The sequence below is a fragment of the Zea mays genome, chromosome 3 (assembly GCF_902167145.1).
Source record: "Zea mays cultivar B73 chromosome 3, Zm-B73-REFERENCE-NAM-5.0, whole genome shotgun sequence".
NCBI lineage: Eukaryota > Viridiplantae > Streptophyta > Magnoliopsida > Poales > Poaceae > Zea > Zea mays.
Genome location: NC_050098.1, coordinates 226,006,555 through 226,024,202, shown reverse-complemented (window position 1 = coordinate 226,024,202; position 17,648 = coordinate 226,006,555). Strand labels below are relative to the sequence as shown.

Here is a 17,648-nt window from a genome sequence, read left to right as displayed (position 1 = left end):
TACTATCTTGTAATTCTGAATGATTTTAGTCATTTTTGTTGGATGTTTCACATGCAACATAAGTCTAAAATGCATTAGCTAATCACTAATTTCTTTCATTTCATGTGTACCCAGTTCAACTCGCCCATCAAGTGTTTTCAGACGAATAATGACAGAGAATTTTAACAATGCCACTGACTCCATCCATGCTTCTCATGGCACCCTATTACGCCTATCTTGTATTCCTGCCCATACACCTCCACTCAAAATGGGAAAGTTGAATGCATCCTCCATACGTTTAAAAATTCCATCTGCCCCTTCCTCCTTCATGCCTCCATATCGTCCCCTTATTGGGTCGAGGCCCTAGCAACAGACACCTACCTCATCAATAGGCACCCACCATCCACAATCACATGGCCCACAATTACATGCCCTTCAAGATTCTCCATGGCACGACCTCACTTCACCTATCTTTGAGTTCTTGTCCGCATGTGCTTTCCTAACCTCTCTGCCACTGCCCCTAATAAACTTGCTCCCTGATACATGGCTTGTATCTTCATCGGCTATCCCTCATCGCATAAAGGATACCACTACCTCAACCTTGCCACTCATTGTCATCATCGCCTGTCATGTCGTCTTCAACGAACAGGTCTGCCCTTCGCATCCTCCTCTACCCCATCCTTGTGTTCTTTCGATTTTTTTATTACAAATGATGTTGTGCTTCCCCTCGTCGTCTCTACTACAATCACACTGTCCTCCATGGGTGTTGAACAGTCGCTCTCTTCCACGAGCGCTTCATCGTCGCTTTGTAGTATCTTGTTGACACTCATGGAAAGCTCTCTTTCACTGAGAGCATCTTCAACAATGCCTCAAACTAGTGCCTCAAATTGAAATATGGGGCTCTACACAGGAAAAACTACTCCAACAGTGCCCTATTTCATAAATTTTTGTCAAAAAACTATAGGGCACCCTCTCAAGTGACTCAAATATACTACACCGTAGTGGGCTGCCCTATAATCTAGATTTGGAGCTTTACTGTTGGAGCGAGGTGTTTTATTGGTGCCCTAAATTCTATAAAATATACTTATTTTCAAATTATAGGGTATTTTTATAGGTCACATTGTTGGAGATGCTCTGACGGCACGCCTATTGCTCATTTGACAAAGTATCAGAGCCTCATCGTCGCTTTGTAGTATCTTACACTTACTCGGCTCGACTTGGCGTATGTTGTACAACAGGTTTGTTTCTATATGAATGATCCCTATGAGCCCCGTCTTGTGTTGATTAAGTGTATCCTCTGGTACATCAAGGGCATGTTGTCCTATGGCCTTCACATCGTCATTGGCCCGATCTAGACCTTGACTGCTTACACAAATGCAAACTCAGCTGGTTGTCCTGATCCCCGACATTTTACCTCCGGTTATTGTGACTACCTTGGTGATAATCTCGTCTCTTGGCCCTCAAAACGCCAGACGACTCTCCCGCTCCAGTGCCAAAGCAGATTATCGTACCATCACCCATACTAGTTAAGGCAACTAATATAGAAACTTCACATCTCCATTCTTTCGACGACCATTGTGTATTGTGATAATGTGAGTGTTGTATATATGATGGTCAATCTAGTGCATCATCACCGCACAAAGCATATTGATTGACATAGACTTCATCCATGAGGTCACATTGGGACAAGTTTAGGTGCTCCACGTGTTGTCCTCTCACTATTTCACCGATATCATGACCAAGGGCTTGCTTGTTCAGTTGTTTACTGAGTTTTAATCTAGTATGTGTCCATGATTCTCCCGTGCACTGCGGGCGAGTGTTAGAGATTGTACTCCAAGCCATGTTGGCTTGCATTGTACTCGAAGCCATATTGGCCCTATATATATGGTCACCCCACACACACATAAGGGTATGTGGTGTTTCTCATCTATCTTTCTACACTATGTCTATATACGTAATAAAAAGCAATGTATCTAGAGCCAAAACATCTTATAATTTAGATCAGAGTGTGTTGCATTGTTGAAGAAAAAAATTCATTTCCTTTCTATAATCGCCATAATATTTTTGGGAAAGATGCAGCAGATAGAAGCCACTTGACCGAAAATCTAGAATCGTAATCTTCCAAAAAAAATCATTTCCATATACAAGCTGAGAAGTGAAATAGATGAAAGAATAATGGAATTAACCTTTGGAATCCCAGGCAATGCAGAAGGATAGTGTTGAGATGAGCCTGAGTCATCAGCGCTGTCAGCACCGTCGCCACAACTTTTATCCGTGAGAAGTTTATGGCGTTCCTTACACTCATTAGGCCGTCTGTATATGCACTGCGAAGAAGATGCTAAAATCTTGAATCAAGTAATAAAATATAAAATGTTTTTCAATTAGCAACAGACTATTGCAAGTTTACAACAATTAAGATCCAAAGCCCTGGAATATTATATACATAAATCATTTACAAAGAGGAACACAAATAACATAAACTAACTCGTAACAGGTTGCAACAAAATAGTTGCATGGCACATTTTGATGATTCAGGAGAAAAGTAAATGACTGATAACAAATTAAAACAGTTATCCTCAATAAAATGTTACCTTCAATTGGATGATGCTGTTAAGGGCATCGCTAACCAATTCCCAGTTTTCACCCATATCATGGACAAGGACAACAAGAGCCTGGTGTGAAAGGAAATTAGTGTATTGCCAACCAATAAAAAATAAGACCCACAATATTGCAAAGACAGTAACCTGATCCTCAAAACTTGACCATGGACTTCCAGGACCTGAATGACCAGCTGGCATCTAACAAAAAGATAAGAATTTTAGAAAGCTTTTTCAATAAGAAGCACAAACTACAAAAAGCAAAGAGTGGCCACTGTGGCACTGTCTAGTGGCGTGCAGCAAAGTGTGCCTCCCCAAAGAGCTTGGTGGATTTCTTGGAATTTCTAATATCCAAACCCTTGGCTGGGCTCTTCGGTTGAGATGGTTGTGGTTGAAGAAAAATATATCCTACTCATCCTTGGACAAATTTTCATGTGCCGGACCATAAGTGTGCCAAAGCATTCTTCTCTATTGCTGTGGTTTCAGAGATTGGTAATGGTGCTGCGACTTTGTGTCGGACTGACAAGTATATTTACAGCCAGATCTTGTCCCTCAAGTCTTGGTGTTACTTCCCAAAAGAAAAAAGGAACAATTGAACAGTTCTAAAAGCTTTAACTAACCTTAGCTGGGTTCAGGATATTGAGGGTGCCTTATCTGCTCAAGTTTTCAGTGTGTTTCACCCTTTTGGATCTCATCTCAAAAGTGGTACTAAAATCAGAGGTGGGAGACACTGACATTTGGAGGCTCTCTGGTGATGGGCATTATTCAGAAAAATCCACCTAGGAAAGCCTGTTTCTTAGTATGGTAATTTTCAGTCCTTATAAGAGGATTTTGAAAACTTGGGTGTCTAGGAAATATCGTTTTTTAATGAGGGTAGTGGTACGTGAAAGGTGTTGGACGGCTGATCAATTGGCACAGAGGGGGCTTCCTCACCCTTCCTGCTGCCCCCTTTGTGACCAAGTTGAGGAAAATATTAACCACTTGATGTTGACATGCCTCTTCACACAAGAATTCTAGTTTTTCCTTCGGTGGCCTGTCAGCTTAAACATTATCACTCACCAATCTGATGAGATCTCCTTTGAGGATTGGTGGTGTTAAGGCCCATTAGATTGTCTCCTGTAGAGTGTGTAAAATAGGGGACGCGGAACTGTATATGACACTGTTTGCAGAGACAAGTTTGAAATGGGGATGGGATAGGGGATCTGTTGGAGATAGCCTTAGGCCCAGGCCTACTACCTATATATATTCTATAGTCCATAGGGACTAGTTATCTGTTGTTTATCACGAGGTTAGTAACATGGTAACAAAGCAGGTTATTGTTAGGGTTTTCTAATCTTTTTTTAGCCATCGTAGTGGTCTTCCCTTCAGTCGTTGTCGTGGCACTTCTCCCGGCCGCCGTCGCGGCCATCCCCGTTCGTTGTTCGTTAGCGCGTCCGTCGTCGCGGCAGTCCTCGCCTCCATCCACGAGGCCGCTGCGCCTCTCTGCCTCGTCGTCTCGGTCACCGCCACGACTCCCTCTGCAAGAAGATCCGTGCCCCAGCTCCCTCCTCGCCAGCAACAGGCCCCTCCATCAAACGTGGCTCCCTGCGCGCGCCTCAAGATCCGCGCCCAATCGTGCCTCAATCTGAGCCGCCGGTCACGTCCCCTGCACGTGCGCTCTCATCCGCGGAGGCCATCTTCCACCTCGTCGCCAGGAACCGCTTCAATCTTCCACCAAGGACTTCGGTGTGCCCTGTTGCTATTGTGTGAACCGTCCACTGCTCCTTCTGCACCAGGATTTTGTGTTCAGATTGCACTAAGAGGCCACGGTTTACTATTCCATTTGACTAAAGATTCATCAGTTTTAGCAGCTGATAGGAGCAATGCTACTACAATCAAGACTTGGCAAATCAATGATGGCAAGGTGACGGTTGCAATGGTCAATAGCACTAAACCATCTATGATTATGAACTTGTCCAAATTCACAACTTCTAAGGCTATTTGGTCTCATATGAAGGACCGTTTTGTTCAAGATAGTGGTGCTCTTTTACATACTCTTATGCAGCAGACTCATGTCATTGAGCAACATGATATGTCCTTTGATGAATATTACTCAGCTTTTGATCGTCTTAGGAGTGCATTGCCCTCCATGGTGCCTGCTTGTAAAGTTGTGCCTTGTCCAGCTCATAAGTTCATTGAGAAGTTCTTTACCTACAAATTTGTTATGGGACTTTAGCTGAATTTGATTCTCTTCGTGCAAGGTTGCTTCATAGTTTTGATACTCTCACCATGGCTCGCGTGTTGTCTAAATTATTTGCCGAAGAGACTCGTCTTAAGTCTGTCTTCTATTACTGGTGTTGGTGTGTGTTGGTCACTGCTCAGATCCCCAAGAGTACCTCTTCTCAGCGTTGTGAGCATTGCAAAAAGACCACTCATCACTCCGAGAACTGCTTTGCTAAGTTCCTAGAGAAGTTAGCTGATTTTCGTGCACGTCGTGTTACTCGTGGTCGTTGTACAGGACCATCTCCTAGAGGCTCATTTGTTGTTGCTACTTCGTCTGTTGGTGCTTTGCCATCATCTTGGGTTCTTAACTCTGGAGCCTCATTTCATGTGGCATCTGATCAGTCGTGGCAGGCGTCTACTACATATGTCACCGAGGGTGTTCCCATTCGAACTGTTGATGGTACATTATGTGATGTTACCAACAAGGGTTCTCTTTCAAATCCTAATTTTATTGTCCCAAATATTTTCTTTGTACCTGACTTATCAATGGATCCGCTATCAGTGGGACAAGTTACATATCACAATTACTTTGTTGAATTTGATGACTCATCTTGTCTTGTACAGGATCGGCGCACAAGGGGTGTGAATATGTGATTGGGACTGGTCGTCGTCGTAAATCTTCTCCTCTCCTCTACATCTTGGACACCTTGTGCCTTCCTTCATACCATACCTCTCCAGCTCATGTGCTTGTTGCTTTGGCCCTTGCTGCGTTGCCCAGTGGCATCATCGTCTTGGTCATTTATGTGGATCTCGTATGTCTAATCTAATAAAGTCAGGATGTTTAGGCCCTACACATGTTGAGTCTAGTTTTCATTGTAAAGGTTGTTACCTTGGAAAACAGATACAGCTTCCATATTTTACTAGTGATTCTCATTCTACAAGACCTGATCTTATTCACTATGATGTTTGGGGTCCTGCACTCCTGCTCATGCTCCTTTTGTTTAAAAAGGTGGTCATAAATATTATGTCATTTTTATTGATGACCATTCTCGTTATACTTGAATTTACTTCATAAAACACCACTCAAAATTGATTTCTATTTACAAGACCTTCGTGTGCATGGTTCACAGCCAGTTTTCTGCTCCCATTAAAAATTTTGGTTCTAATTCTGGTGGTGAATTTTTATCTGATAATTTTCACCAGTTATTGACCTTAGAGGGTACAGTAGCTCAACTTTCTTGCCCTGGTGCTCATGCCCAAAATGGCATTGATGAACGCAAACATTGTCATATTATAGAGAGTGCACGCACTCTTTTGGTATCTTCTTTTGTTCCTTCACATTTTTTTGGCTGAAGCTGTTTCTTATGGCAAAACACCTGGTAAGTTCTTTTTGGGACACCTCAACGATATGACCACCTTCGAGTGTTTGGATGTACGTGTTATGTCTTGTTACCACCACGTGAGCGGACTAAATTGACTACTTGATCTGTTGAGCATGTTTTTCTTGGATATAGTCCTAAACACAAAGGCTATCATCGTTATGATACATCTACTCGTCGTATTCGTATTTCTAGAGATGTGAGTTTTAATGAAAATCGCCCCTTCTTTCACAACCAGTACACTAACTCATATTGTCCCAAAGAATCCACCTCCTTCATGTGTCTTCCTTCCATTCCTGAATTTTCATTTGCACCATCATCTTCTATATCCACACCTGATGACCTCATTCCCATAACACCACCTTCCACCTCCATGGCACCTTCACCTTGCTCTTCCAAACCACCTGTCATCCAGACCTACATTCGTCGTTCCTGCTCTATTTCCACGGCTAGTCCTGATACTGATCATGTTCTAGATTCTTGTACTAACAATATTGGGCCTCATGATGCTTTTAATCAGGGCTATCGTCTTCGTGATCGTGGCTCCATTGAACCTCTGGATCGCTACAGTTTTCCGCGAGCTGGTGTGGCAATTGTTGAACCATCCACTTATCAGGAGGCTTCTGGGATTCCTGAGTTGTAATTTGCTATGATCAACGAATTGTCTGCTCTTGAACGCACTGGCTCATGGTTTTCAACAGATTCAAGGACTTGATTGTGATGAGACTTTTGCACCTGTTGCACATATGACTATTGTTCGTACCTTGATTGTAGTTGTAGCCTTATATTCTTGGACTATCTCTCAGATGGATGTCAAAAATGCTTCTCTTAATGGTGATCTGCATCCTCCTCCTGGGGTTGATGCTCCCCCAGGGCATGTTTGTCATCTCCGGCGCGCCTTATATAGTCTGAAACAAGCTCCACGTGCTTGATTTGAGAGATTTAATTCTGTCATCACGGCTACTGGTTTTTCTTCTAGTGATCATGATCCTAAATTATTTATTCATATCTCTCCAAAAGGCCGCACTTTACTTCTATTATATGTGGATGATATGATGATTACAAGTGATGATTCAGAGCATATTTCTCATGTTAAGAAGCATCTTAGTAAGGAATTTCATATGTCTGGTTTGGGTCCTCTTACCTATTTCTTGGGCATTGAAGTTCAACATACTCCAAAAGGTTTTTATCGGGCACAGTACAAGTACATATAAGATCTTGATCGCTCTGGACCTACCGATACACACACAGTTGTGACACCAATGGATATTCATTTACAACTTCGCCCAACTAACGGGACACTACTAGCAGTTCCATCTCGATATCGACATATTGTGGGCAACCTTGTTTTCCTCACAATCACCAGGCCTGATATTGCTCATGATCAAGGTTTTAAAGTCGTCCGACTAATCACGATTAGTCGCGATTAGTCGGCCTTATCGCTAGAGGGAGCTCGATTAGGGTCTCCGACTCGACTAGAGCAACTAGGAAGCGATAGTCGTCCTAGTCGCCGACTAATCGCGATTAGTCATCCGACTAGGTATAGTCGTCGACTAGTTTTGCCAGTTTTGGGCCACTAATCCGATCTCTGTTACATGGACCGGCCCACCATCTGTACAACACAAACATTGTTTTGCCCTACTTGTACCAATACGGTACACGCATTACACAGCACAGTCGCGCTCGCGCGTGCACCCTTCTCCAGCGCTGCCGCACCTTCTCCATCGTCGTCGTCCCCTGTTGTGCTCCGGTGGCCCTCTGCTCGAGCATCAACTGCACCCCCTCCGTCACACGACGGCTGTAGTCTGTAGAGCCCCCCCCTCCAGCGTTGTTTTGCAAAATATAGCATATAGTACATGTATGTATGCAACACTATCTCTACTCTTCAAAACTTCCTCCACGATCTTATCAGAACCATTAGTTTCTGCCTTCCCCAGCTATCCTCGCGACCCACTAGGCCACTACGGCAATGTCCCTAGGACATCTCTTGATCTCGCAAATCTTGGGTCCGCCACTGAATCAGTGTGCTGCTGAAATCAGTGTATTGTTGTCCTGCTACAACCAGTGTACTATTCTATTGCAGTCCTGCTACAACTTTATATATTGATATATACATATGGTCTTGTTATAGGTGGACGACTAAGAGTCGACTAGACTCGACTAATCGAGCAAATCATCGACTAATCGCGATTAGTCACCTTATCGGTGCTTAGGCGACTAGAGTTGACTAGCCGACTTTAAAACCTTGCTCATGATGTTCGTATTCTAAGCCAATTTGTATCAACACCTACCTCAGTTCATTATGGTCATTTGCTTCATGTGCTGAGACATTTACGCGGAACAAGATCTAGATGTTTACTCTATGCTTCTGATAGCCCAATTCAGCTTCATGCTTACTCCGATGCCACTTGCATAGTTGCATAGTTGTTAAGGCGGTAAGGCGAGTGATCCCATTGAACGTCGCTATATTACAGGTTATCGTATTCTCCTTGGATCCTCTCCTATTGTCTGGAAATCCAAGAAGCAAGCGACAATATCTCATTCAAGTATTGAAGCAGAACTTTGAGCTCTTGCTATTACTACTACTGAAATTATTTGGCTACACTAGCTCTTAGCTGATCTCGGTGTCTAACATGAGCACTATACAGATTTCCCATAATCCAGTGAAGCATGAACTTACTAAACACATTGGTGTTGATGCATCGTTGACTCGGTCTCATTGTCATCAGAAAACTATTGATCTTCAATATGTGCCCTCAGAATCTCAATTGACAGATTTCTTCACCAAAGCACAAACCATAGCACAACTTCAGTTTCACTTGATCAAACTCAATGCTTCAGATCCTCCACTTCCACCTTGAGATTGAGGGGGTGAGGGTGTATGATCACTTAAGAAAAGGTCAGGACTACATCATCTTAGAGGTCTGGACATTGTGGAGTCCTCGTAATGGTTGTGTTTAATGGTAAACCTCCTAACCTAGCTAGAGCATTACTGCTTGCTAGTAAGGAGCTTCATTTTTGAGGTTTCTCGGGTTGAGAGGCATCAATCGCCTCCTTGCCCAGCGGCCGATTGTGTATTGATTGTGATAGTGGTCAACTCCAAATCTTGTTAAGGGCACGACTGTTTGTGATATATATATATATATATATATAGTCCATAGTGACTGGTTATCTATTGTTTATCCCAAGGTTAGTAACAGGTGGGACAGAAGCTCAGGGAGGGTGTCTGATCACTTAACAAAGGGTCAGGACTACATCATCTTAGAGGTCTGGACATTGTGGAGTCCTCATAATGGTTGTGTGTTTAATGGTGAACCTCCTAACCTAGCTAGAGCACTACTGCTTGCTAGTAAGGAGCTTCATTTTTTAGGTTTCTCGGGGGATGAGAGGCATCAATCGCCTCCTTGCCCAGGGGCCGATTGTGTATTGATTGTGATAGTGGTCAACTCCAAATCTTGTTAAGGGCAATAACTAGAATGATAATTACCAAAAGATAATAATACCTTGAGTCCTTTACTTTTTCTTCCACGGGTGCTGATTTTTATAACCCTCGTAGGATTTGCCATGTTGCTCATTTGTGATGCAGCAAGAGAGGCCATTGGACCAATTGGTTTAAGAGCTTCCAGTGAAATATCTGGTGCTTGGTTCAACAATTTAGGCTTCTTAGCAGCATGTAAGCCATTAACCACTGTTGATAAATCAATAACACCTAACATGTGAGGAGCCATTCACATTCAAATGATAAGAACAAGTTGTGCCCATGTGACATTAGTGAAAATATGATGATGAAGTATGCTATCCGAAGAATAGATAAAGAGAGTACCAAAATTCTCATTTGTCTCCGGTCTCTTTTTAATATAATCCTTCTGGTACAGAATAGAGAAAACATGTTAGATACTAAGTATAGTGATGTTAGGTTATCTTGTCGAATTCCCAGATCTCAGCATTAGAACACACAAAAGAGCACTAAACTACATGATGCACGTCTAAATTCATTTAGTAAAAATATTTGTTTTCAGAACCTTAAATCATTTCAGACCATTGTTGAGCAATTTGTGACTAAATAGAAGTATGGATATCCACCACAAAACTTAAACCTTGACATAAGATGTAGTTGCAAACATAGTTATTAAGGCGATAAGGCAACATAAGGCGATCGACCCCCTTTTTACATTTTTAGACAATGAAGCGTAAGACGAGGTGACAAAATTTATTTAGAACAAATATTTTATTTATGTGTGTGTGTGTGTATATATATATATATATACATATATATATCACTAATTCATACTTAATAAGCTAGCACAATCTTAAAACCTATTAGGCCCATTTCTGCCTAGTAGAAGAGAGAAACAAAACAAGAAAAAAGAAAGAAAAAACCCCAGGTACAGCCCAACATACCAGGGTTAACCTAACCATCTGCCTATCCTCTCTCTCTCTCTCAGGCTCTCAGCCGCTCTCTCAACGGCCGTCGTCGTTCTCCTCTCTGTCCCTCTCCCCCGTGCCACCACCGCTCTCTTCTCTCTCCCTCTCCCCAGCACGCCACCACTGTGCCTCGCCTTGATGGCAACAGGACGCCTTACGAGTCCAAGCTCGCCTTACCGCTTAAGTGACGCCTTAATAAACTTGGTTGCAAAGACCTATTCCAAGCAATATAATCAAATATAGCAGAAATAATATACCTGCTCATACTGAGCTATCATATCGATCTGAGATCTATGATCATAATTGCCCTGAAAAAAACACCAGAAACTTCCTCTATCAAACAAAGCCAACAACAAATATAATTAAAATTTTGCACAAAGCATTAACCTTTCCGGGAGCCCTCAGCGAACAAGATTCGGACACATTTGGTAGTGCCTTGTACCCTGGGTGCTTAGTCTTTTTCTTCTTTTTAGATTTTGTCGACACCCCACTACCATCATACAACAATTGCCTGTCAAAATCAACAGTGGACTCTATATCTGCGTTCTTCCTAGAAAATGACCCTCCATGTAATGAACTTTGATCATCTTGACAGGAGTTTGTATCTCCACTAGATGCGTCCGTTTTATTTGTGAATTGAGGGGTCCCAGAAGCACCAGCAGGAAATGGACTCACAACCCGCTGCCTAGCTGCTGTGCGGATGCCTTTTATAGGAATGGAGAGGAAGTCTGTTCGTTTGCCATTCGATAAGAGTTGCTGGTTTCCGGATTTACTTTCCAAATAAGGTGGTTCGTAAGGACTGTCAGCACCAATTTCGTATGACCTTGCGCCATTCATCCTCTGCAGCAAATGGTGCTTCTTTTTGTGACTATTTTTTGATGCCAAACCACCATCATAAGCTCCAGGCAATAAGTAGGCGTGTGCCTCACTTTCGTCATCTCCATATGCATTCTCCGTAGGGACATCTAGACCAAATTTAGGGTTGGCAAGAACATGAAAAAAACACATAATAACACAGTAAATTAGAGAATAGTGGTATACAGTTCATGTTGGTAAGAATATGGAACACATAATAATACCTGTGACAGATGCATATGTTGATGGCTCATAATCATCCTTGAGCACAGTGTCACCAACTTTCTGGAACAAATATATAAGTCCATTTTTACCACAAAGAGAAGGGCAGAAATGCAAATGGACATAACAGTATTGTGTCAACATGTATCTTATAGCCATTTCTTGTTAGCAATTTAGTGTTGACAAAGTAGCTATAACACCCAAGATTCTATATCCCATAATACCAAACAAAATACATAAAGCAGATACTTGGGAAGAGACTAGTGCAATTTGTACCTCCACTGCTTAACATTGACACATGAAACTTTCTTCGAAACCAGCAATTGAAGATCAATAACAAGTGAAACGACAGCAACAACAAAGCCTTTACTCTTAAGCATGTTGAGGTACACTAGTGAATGATGCTCAACAAGAGCCATAAGAACCAGAGAGAGAGAAAGAAAGCGAGAAAGACAAAAACAATTTAGTAACATAGTATTACTCTTAACCATTGCAAAATGATACACAAGTGAAACACTTGGCCATGTGTTCTACCAAAAATATAAATGTTTCAGTGTGTGCTCAAGTTTTCGACATTTAAGGGCATGTTTGCTTTGCTCCCAGACTGCTATGCCTGGCACGAGCATCGCCCTTAGGCATCCGGTTTCGGAGGCAGGCAGCTCGCCTGGGATGCCAGGAAGCAAACACGCCCTTAACAAATAACCTGATGATCAAAAAAATGCAAGGGTGTAATTCAATAAATCTTAGAGTACCACGAGTATCTCATTACCTTGTTATTATAAATAAGGAGACGCTCCATAGACTCCCTGTATGCCTGCATTGCACCGGGTGCTACGCCATAAAAGAGATTTGCCTGAAATTAGGGGGGGGGGGGGTCATTACCATTTTTTTCACCTCCTGTGAGATCATATCAAGTTTTACTTTTTATTAAAAAATAAAAAGAACTTGATCAACCTAGGGTAGATGGCATTGTACGAATAGGCACCCAAATTTGAGCCAAAGGAGACACAAGTCTGAGAGATGTAACCCAAGTCTCCCACCAACTGAGCTAGGAACAGTTGCTGTATCAAGTCTATTTACTAGCACTTTGATGAAATGAAGAAATAAGCAAAATGATATAAACAAAGAAACAGAGTGTTCAGAGAGATTACTTCTGAAAGTTGATCAGGTACTTTCAAAATGCCAAAATCATTTAGCCTGTCAGGAGTTGATGGTGCTTCGGCTAATGGCAGAAATTCAGATGCATTAATGTTATACTCAAGAAGCCTAAGTGCAAAGCTCTGAATAGGAGACTGACGGGACTTTTCTTGCTCCAAACACTCCTCATCCTGTACAAATTCAAATAACACCTCAATATCATATGTGATTATGCGAGATACACCAAGCTATATAAACATGAAGCTCAAGTGTCAAGAGCCATAAACAATTCCATTAAACTGCAACGCTTACAAATAAGCATGAAGTCCTTAAGGCTATTCCAGCAGCTTACTCATCCCTATACCCATATTCAAACTTCACTATATGAACAGTATAATCTACAGTGTAAAACAGTGTTTTTGGTGACCATCTGGGTGAACTGCTGGACACGGTCTAAGCATTCTGGCACACTAAAAAAATAATCAGCATATTCATTTTGCTTACCGCTTTTCTGGTTTTGACCCCACCAAGCTTATTTTCCTCTAGCTCATTCGGTTGCTGTATTTGCATTGGTTTAGGAATACCACCACTAGCTCGTAAAGTATGGACTGAACACCAAAAGTTCATAATACCATTGGCTAGAACTCTAGCAACAGATTTCTGCTTTCTCTGAATGCTTGCTTCTTCAAATGCCGCTCGACCTCTAGAAGAAATCCAATGGGACATCTGTGCTGCGACTGTATTTTTCCACAAACGCTCCTGTTATGGAAGCAAGTTGTTCAAATAAGCTTTACGAATCAACGATGGGGAGCTGCAAAATATTTCAGTTTATAGAAGGAACACTTGAGGAAGAACCTGTGTGAAGTCATTTGCCATCCAGACCATCTCCTCCAGAACAAAATCCCAGTGGCTCTTCTGCTTCTTCTCTAGAGAAATATTGCAGAGAGACCATTCACCAGCCCTCTTAATATTTGCCTGTCCCAAGTAATGTGTTTCCCCTTTTTAGAAGCAAAAAAGAGCACTATGAGAAAGGAGGGGATTAGATACTAGGTATACCTCTATATACCGTGCCCTTCTGAGGATAGCATCTTCGTGATCCTTCTTTGCCACGACAGAATCTTCATATTCCTTCTTTGCTACCTTCTCCTGATCTCTGCTAGATTTCTCAACATCATTTTCTACAAAGTTACTCACATCGCCTGTGTCTGAAGCAGGGAGCACAATAACAGACACTAGCTTTTGGGCAACACTCGATTCACTTGCATTGTTTCCATCAGAATCTTTACATTCCTCCATGTTCCCTTTTCCCTGATTAGAAGAAGCATGCTGTTCTGCGTTATTTTTTGAATCTACTGCATTGTTAGAAACTTCTGTTCCATCTTTTGCATAAAAGAAATTGCTAAATTCAGGATAGACAGGAGTAGAACTGTCATTCAAAATGACAGGCCCACTACTAACTTCCAGTTGACAATCTTTCTTGTCATCCTTGTCATCAGGTAGGATCTCATTCAAGCCTTCATCAGCCATTTCATCTGCATTCACTGGTACAAGATTCTCATTTTGGTCTGGATGTTCAGTAACAGCTTTGGCAGCATATGCATGAATTGGATCAACTTCATTTTCATTCAAACTAGCACTTTTCACAGCAGAGTAAGGTGCTGCACCATTGTTATCCATACCATATGCATGAACGTCAACCACACTTACCATAGATGGGTTATTACCTGCCTTCTCAAGAGTTTGTGCTTCTTTCAATATTTCATTGGATATATATGGGAGAGAACAAACTATCCTTGAAGCAGCTACTTTTGAAATAGCATCTGGGGATTCCACAGAAACAAATGCAGTAGCCATCTGATCACTTACAGTAAGACGAGAATTATCAGGCACACTATTTGGTGAAATCTCCATAGCAGGACTACCATTGTTGCTGTTTGATAACTCGTTTTTTGGTGCTTGATTGCCTTCAGGAATTGCTTGAACATTTTCTGTCTCCATTTCCACCTTATCATTCAGTAATGATGCATTTGTCACCATATTTTTAGAGTTAGGACTAGTCGGTTTTGAATCACCAATGGATGAAACACCATTATCCTCAGTCTTGGTTTCTGGGATTAATCCTGTCACATCTTTTTGCTGAGAACTTAATGGAGGAATTGGTGGGTACATAACAGATAGACTATATGCATTTTCTCTGATAGGCTTTGACCTACGTCGTGCATACGCTTGGCTCTTTGGACCAAGACGGAACAACCCAGAATCTTCTTCTTTTGCATTGTTCTGACCATCACAGTGCAGGAACTGCTCAGCTTGAGCTGAATTAGTTCTCTTAGTTCCATGTTTCACAATTTTATCCACACCCAGGTTGCTGGCATCTCCATCCAAAAGCGTAAGATTATCGGCTGTATTGCCTTCACGGCACAATGAATTTCCTGGCTTGTCGTTGCTTTCAACAGAATCTCCATGAGATGACGTAGCAAATGCAGAACTACCTTTGGCCTCACTGCAGTACAACAGACACAAAAGGCTTAGATGAATAAACAATGTTATCAAATGATAGATTATTAATTAGGATGAATAAACAATGTTATCAAATGATAGATTAGTAATTAGGTATCACCTTATCACATTTTGTTCAGCTATCTGTTCTGTCACAGAAGTGGACTGTACACTAAGGGAAGCTACATGGCCAAGTTTGAAATCCAAGGGATTGCCTCCCTGCAACAATAAGTAAACAAACAAGGAAAAAAGTTCTGACGCAAATTCAATGTGCAAACCATAAGGATGACAATGCAAACCTTCTCAAGAAATTCAAGCTCTCTCCTTCGTTCTTCACGGACATCATATTCCTGCCTGGAGTTTTGCATTACTGAGCATCAGGTATGCAGAGAACGAATATGCAAGTTCAGAGCAAGGTCTATTAGTTTATGTACCTGAGCTCCTCCTGAGCTTTCTCTATGGCTGCACGGCGTGGTGAAGCTTTAGTGTCAATGCTCACACCACATTCAGCAATACCTCCCATAGAGCACAGCTCAATAGCCACTAGACCAGAGAAGCACAGTTAGCCCATGCATCATTATATGCGCATATAGTCAGCAGTGTGTGCCATTAAACTGCACAGTATCTTCTCAGATTCCCAAGTCCAGAAAAGAGACACGCTGTTTCCTGCAAACCAAAAGCCATTCAACATACGCCCAATTGATGATATAACAAACAACGAACCACTCGGAGTTTCTAACAGAAACGTAGTCTAATCACAACAATGCAATGAGCCAATGACATACTTTGACATAACAGCATGTGACAAACAAACGAGAGCAAGCACTGCAAATGACATGACATCCCTTGCCAAATTAACAAGAAATAGCAGCATTTACCTTATCAAGTAATAAAAAAAATATGACCTGACAGGCTGCTTAAACGATGTTATTAGTTTCCAACCAGAGGAAAAGTCCAGGACCGTCAGAATAAGTACAGAAAAAATCACATTTTTGAGCCCGCCCACACCATTTTCCCAAAACTGAAAAGTGGCAACACGTGCTTTAAGCTCATGCACGTTACTAGTTAACTCTGGCTCAGCGACTATTACGTGGAGCGGACGAGTGCATGTACCACCCCACGCCCGCCAAAACCCAAATGCAGAACAATTCAGCAGCAGCCAGCGCAGCCCCCCCGCACTGACCACTCGGACCTCCCACATACAGCACGGCACGGCATTCTACATACCTGAAATGCAACCCTACGGGTCTGTGGGGGGCAGAGGGAGCCAAATGGGGCGCCCGATTGAGCAGGGAATGAACCTGCACGGCCCCACGCCAGGAGCTAGGGTTAGGGTTTGGGGCAGGGGAGCCCGGGGAAACCCACGAGGCAGGGTGCGGAGGCTGAGAGACACCTGTGGAAACCTCAAGAGCGGAAAGGGCCTCGCCGGAGGCGGCGGTGTCGACGACAGAGATCGGGCGCGGTGCAGCGGGGTTGCGGGGGCAGGGGCTTGGTGGTGCGTCGTCCGTATGCAGGCGAGGTGTTTTTTCCTGGGGAAGAAGAGGAGGGAGGAGAAGGTGGTGCGCGCGGCACGACAGGACGCGCGACGGGCCGTTCCGGTTCGGTCGGGTGCGTGTGAAATGGTCCGACCTGACCCGGTGGCCTGTGCGTGTTAGGTTCGGGTTTGATGAAAATTTATATAAATTAAAGAAGTAATATGGGTAGAAACAGTTCCAGTATTTCATTCTATGTTAACCGAACGGGTCCTTAGGAGATAATGGATCACGCTCCAATTGGTTGTCTCCATGAGGTAGGGCTTGGTTTAGAATTCTAGCGAGGCTCGATCAAGCCAAGTATCAAATCACCTTAACATTTGTTCGGTTATTCATATTATATATAAATTAGATAGGATTAAAAAAAAATTAAAAAAAAGCTTGTTTGGGATTTAAACTCATCCAATCTCACTCAATCCACATGGATTGAGAGCTAACCAAACACTCTTAGTGTTATTGGTTCATTTTTATCTACCCAACCAGGCTAAGAAGAGATTGTGTTTGGTTGTGTCGGTGTTTCTGTTAACAACAACTAGGAAGAGTAGAGAATCGGAGATGGAAGAAGAGCAGAGGACTAGGGAACGAGCAGTTGGGTATTAGGTAAGAAAAATTGAATTATGTTACATATTTCGATGTCTTTCTCTCTTGCTCACCACGACACTTATTTACCTGGCTCGTGCAAGAGCTCCCTCACATTGGACACACGCACACAGCTGGACCCAAGCTAGGCCTTAACCCGCTCTGGGCCGGATACACGCACATTTGGCTTGCGCTCCCTTTTTCTCTTATTGGCCTAGTATCATCTTCTTGCACACGATCAG

At 42.5% G+C, this 17,648-nt stretch overlaps 1 protein-coding gene across 12 annotated transcripts in view; it reads right to left on the bottom strand.

Annotated features, from left to right (window-relative positions):
* The window catches only part of LOC103652593 (chromatin modification-related protein EAF1 B), a 37,198-nt gene extending 20,257 nt beyond the window's left edge, over nt 1-16,941 (bottom strand). For 2 of the 12 annotated variants that reach the window (XM_035966506.1, XM_020550560.3), the window contains exons 1-17: nt 16,523-16,936; nt 15,730-15,961; nt 15,595-15,649; nt 15,417-15,514; nt 13,853-15,299; nt 13,652-13,771; nt 13,301-13,555; nt 12,811-12,987; nt 12,429-12,512; nt 11,662-11,722; nt 10,970-11,547; nt 10,840-10,890; nt 9,981-10,023; nt 9,661-9,866; nt 2,724-2,777; nt 2,571-2,651; nt 2,166-2,303 (exon numbers count right to left, since the gene is read on the bottom strand). In XM_035966506.1, the coding sequence (XP_035822399.1) occupies nt 2,166-2,303; nt 2,571-2,651; nt 2,724-2,777; nt 9,661-9,866; nt 9,981-10,023; nt 10,840-10,890; nt 10,970-11,547; nt 11,662-11,722; nt 12,429-12,512; nt 12,811-12,987; nt 13,301-13,555; nt 13,652-13,771; nt 13,853-15,299; nt 15,417-15,514; nt 15,595-15,649; nt 15,730-15,818 (3,537 nt within the window). In that variant the 5' untranslated portion in view covers nt 15,819-15,961; nt 16,523-16,936. Of the gene's footprint in view, nt 1-2,165; nt 2,304-2,570; nt 2,652-2,723; nt 2,778-9,660; nt 9,867-9,980; nt 10,024-10,839; nt 10,891-10,969; nt 11,548-11,661; nt 11,723-12,428; nt 12,513-12,810; nt 12,988-13,300; nt 13,556-13,651; nt 13,772-13,852; nt 15,300-15,416; nt 15,550-15,594; nt 15,650-15,729; nt 15,962-16,522 lie in introns of all 12 variants that reach the window. The other 10 variants (XM_020550563.1, XM_020550558.2, XM_035966508.1 and 7 more) reach the window with 10 other exon arrangements.
* Nucleotides 16,942-17,648: the final 707 nt, after the last annotated feature.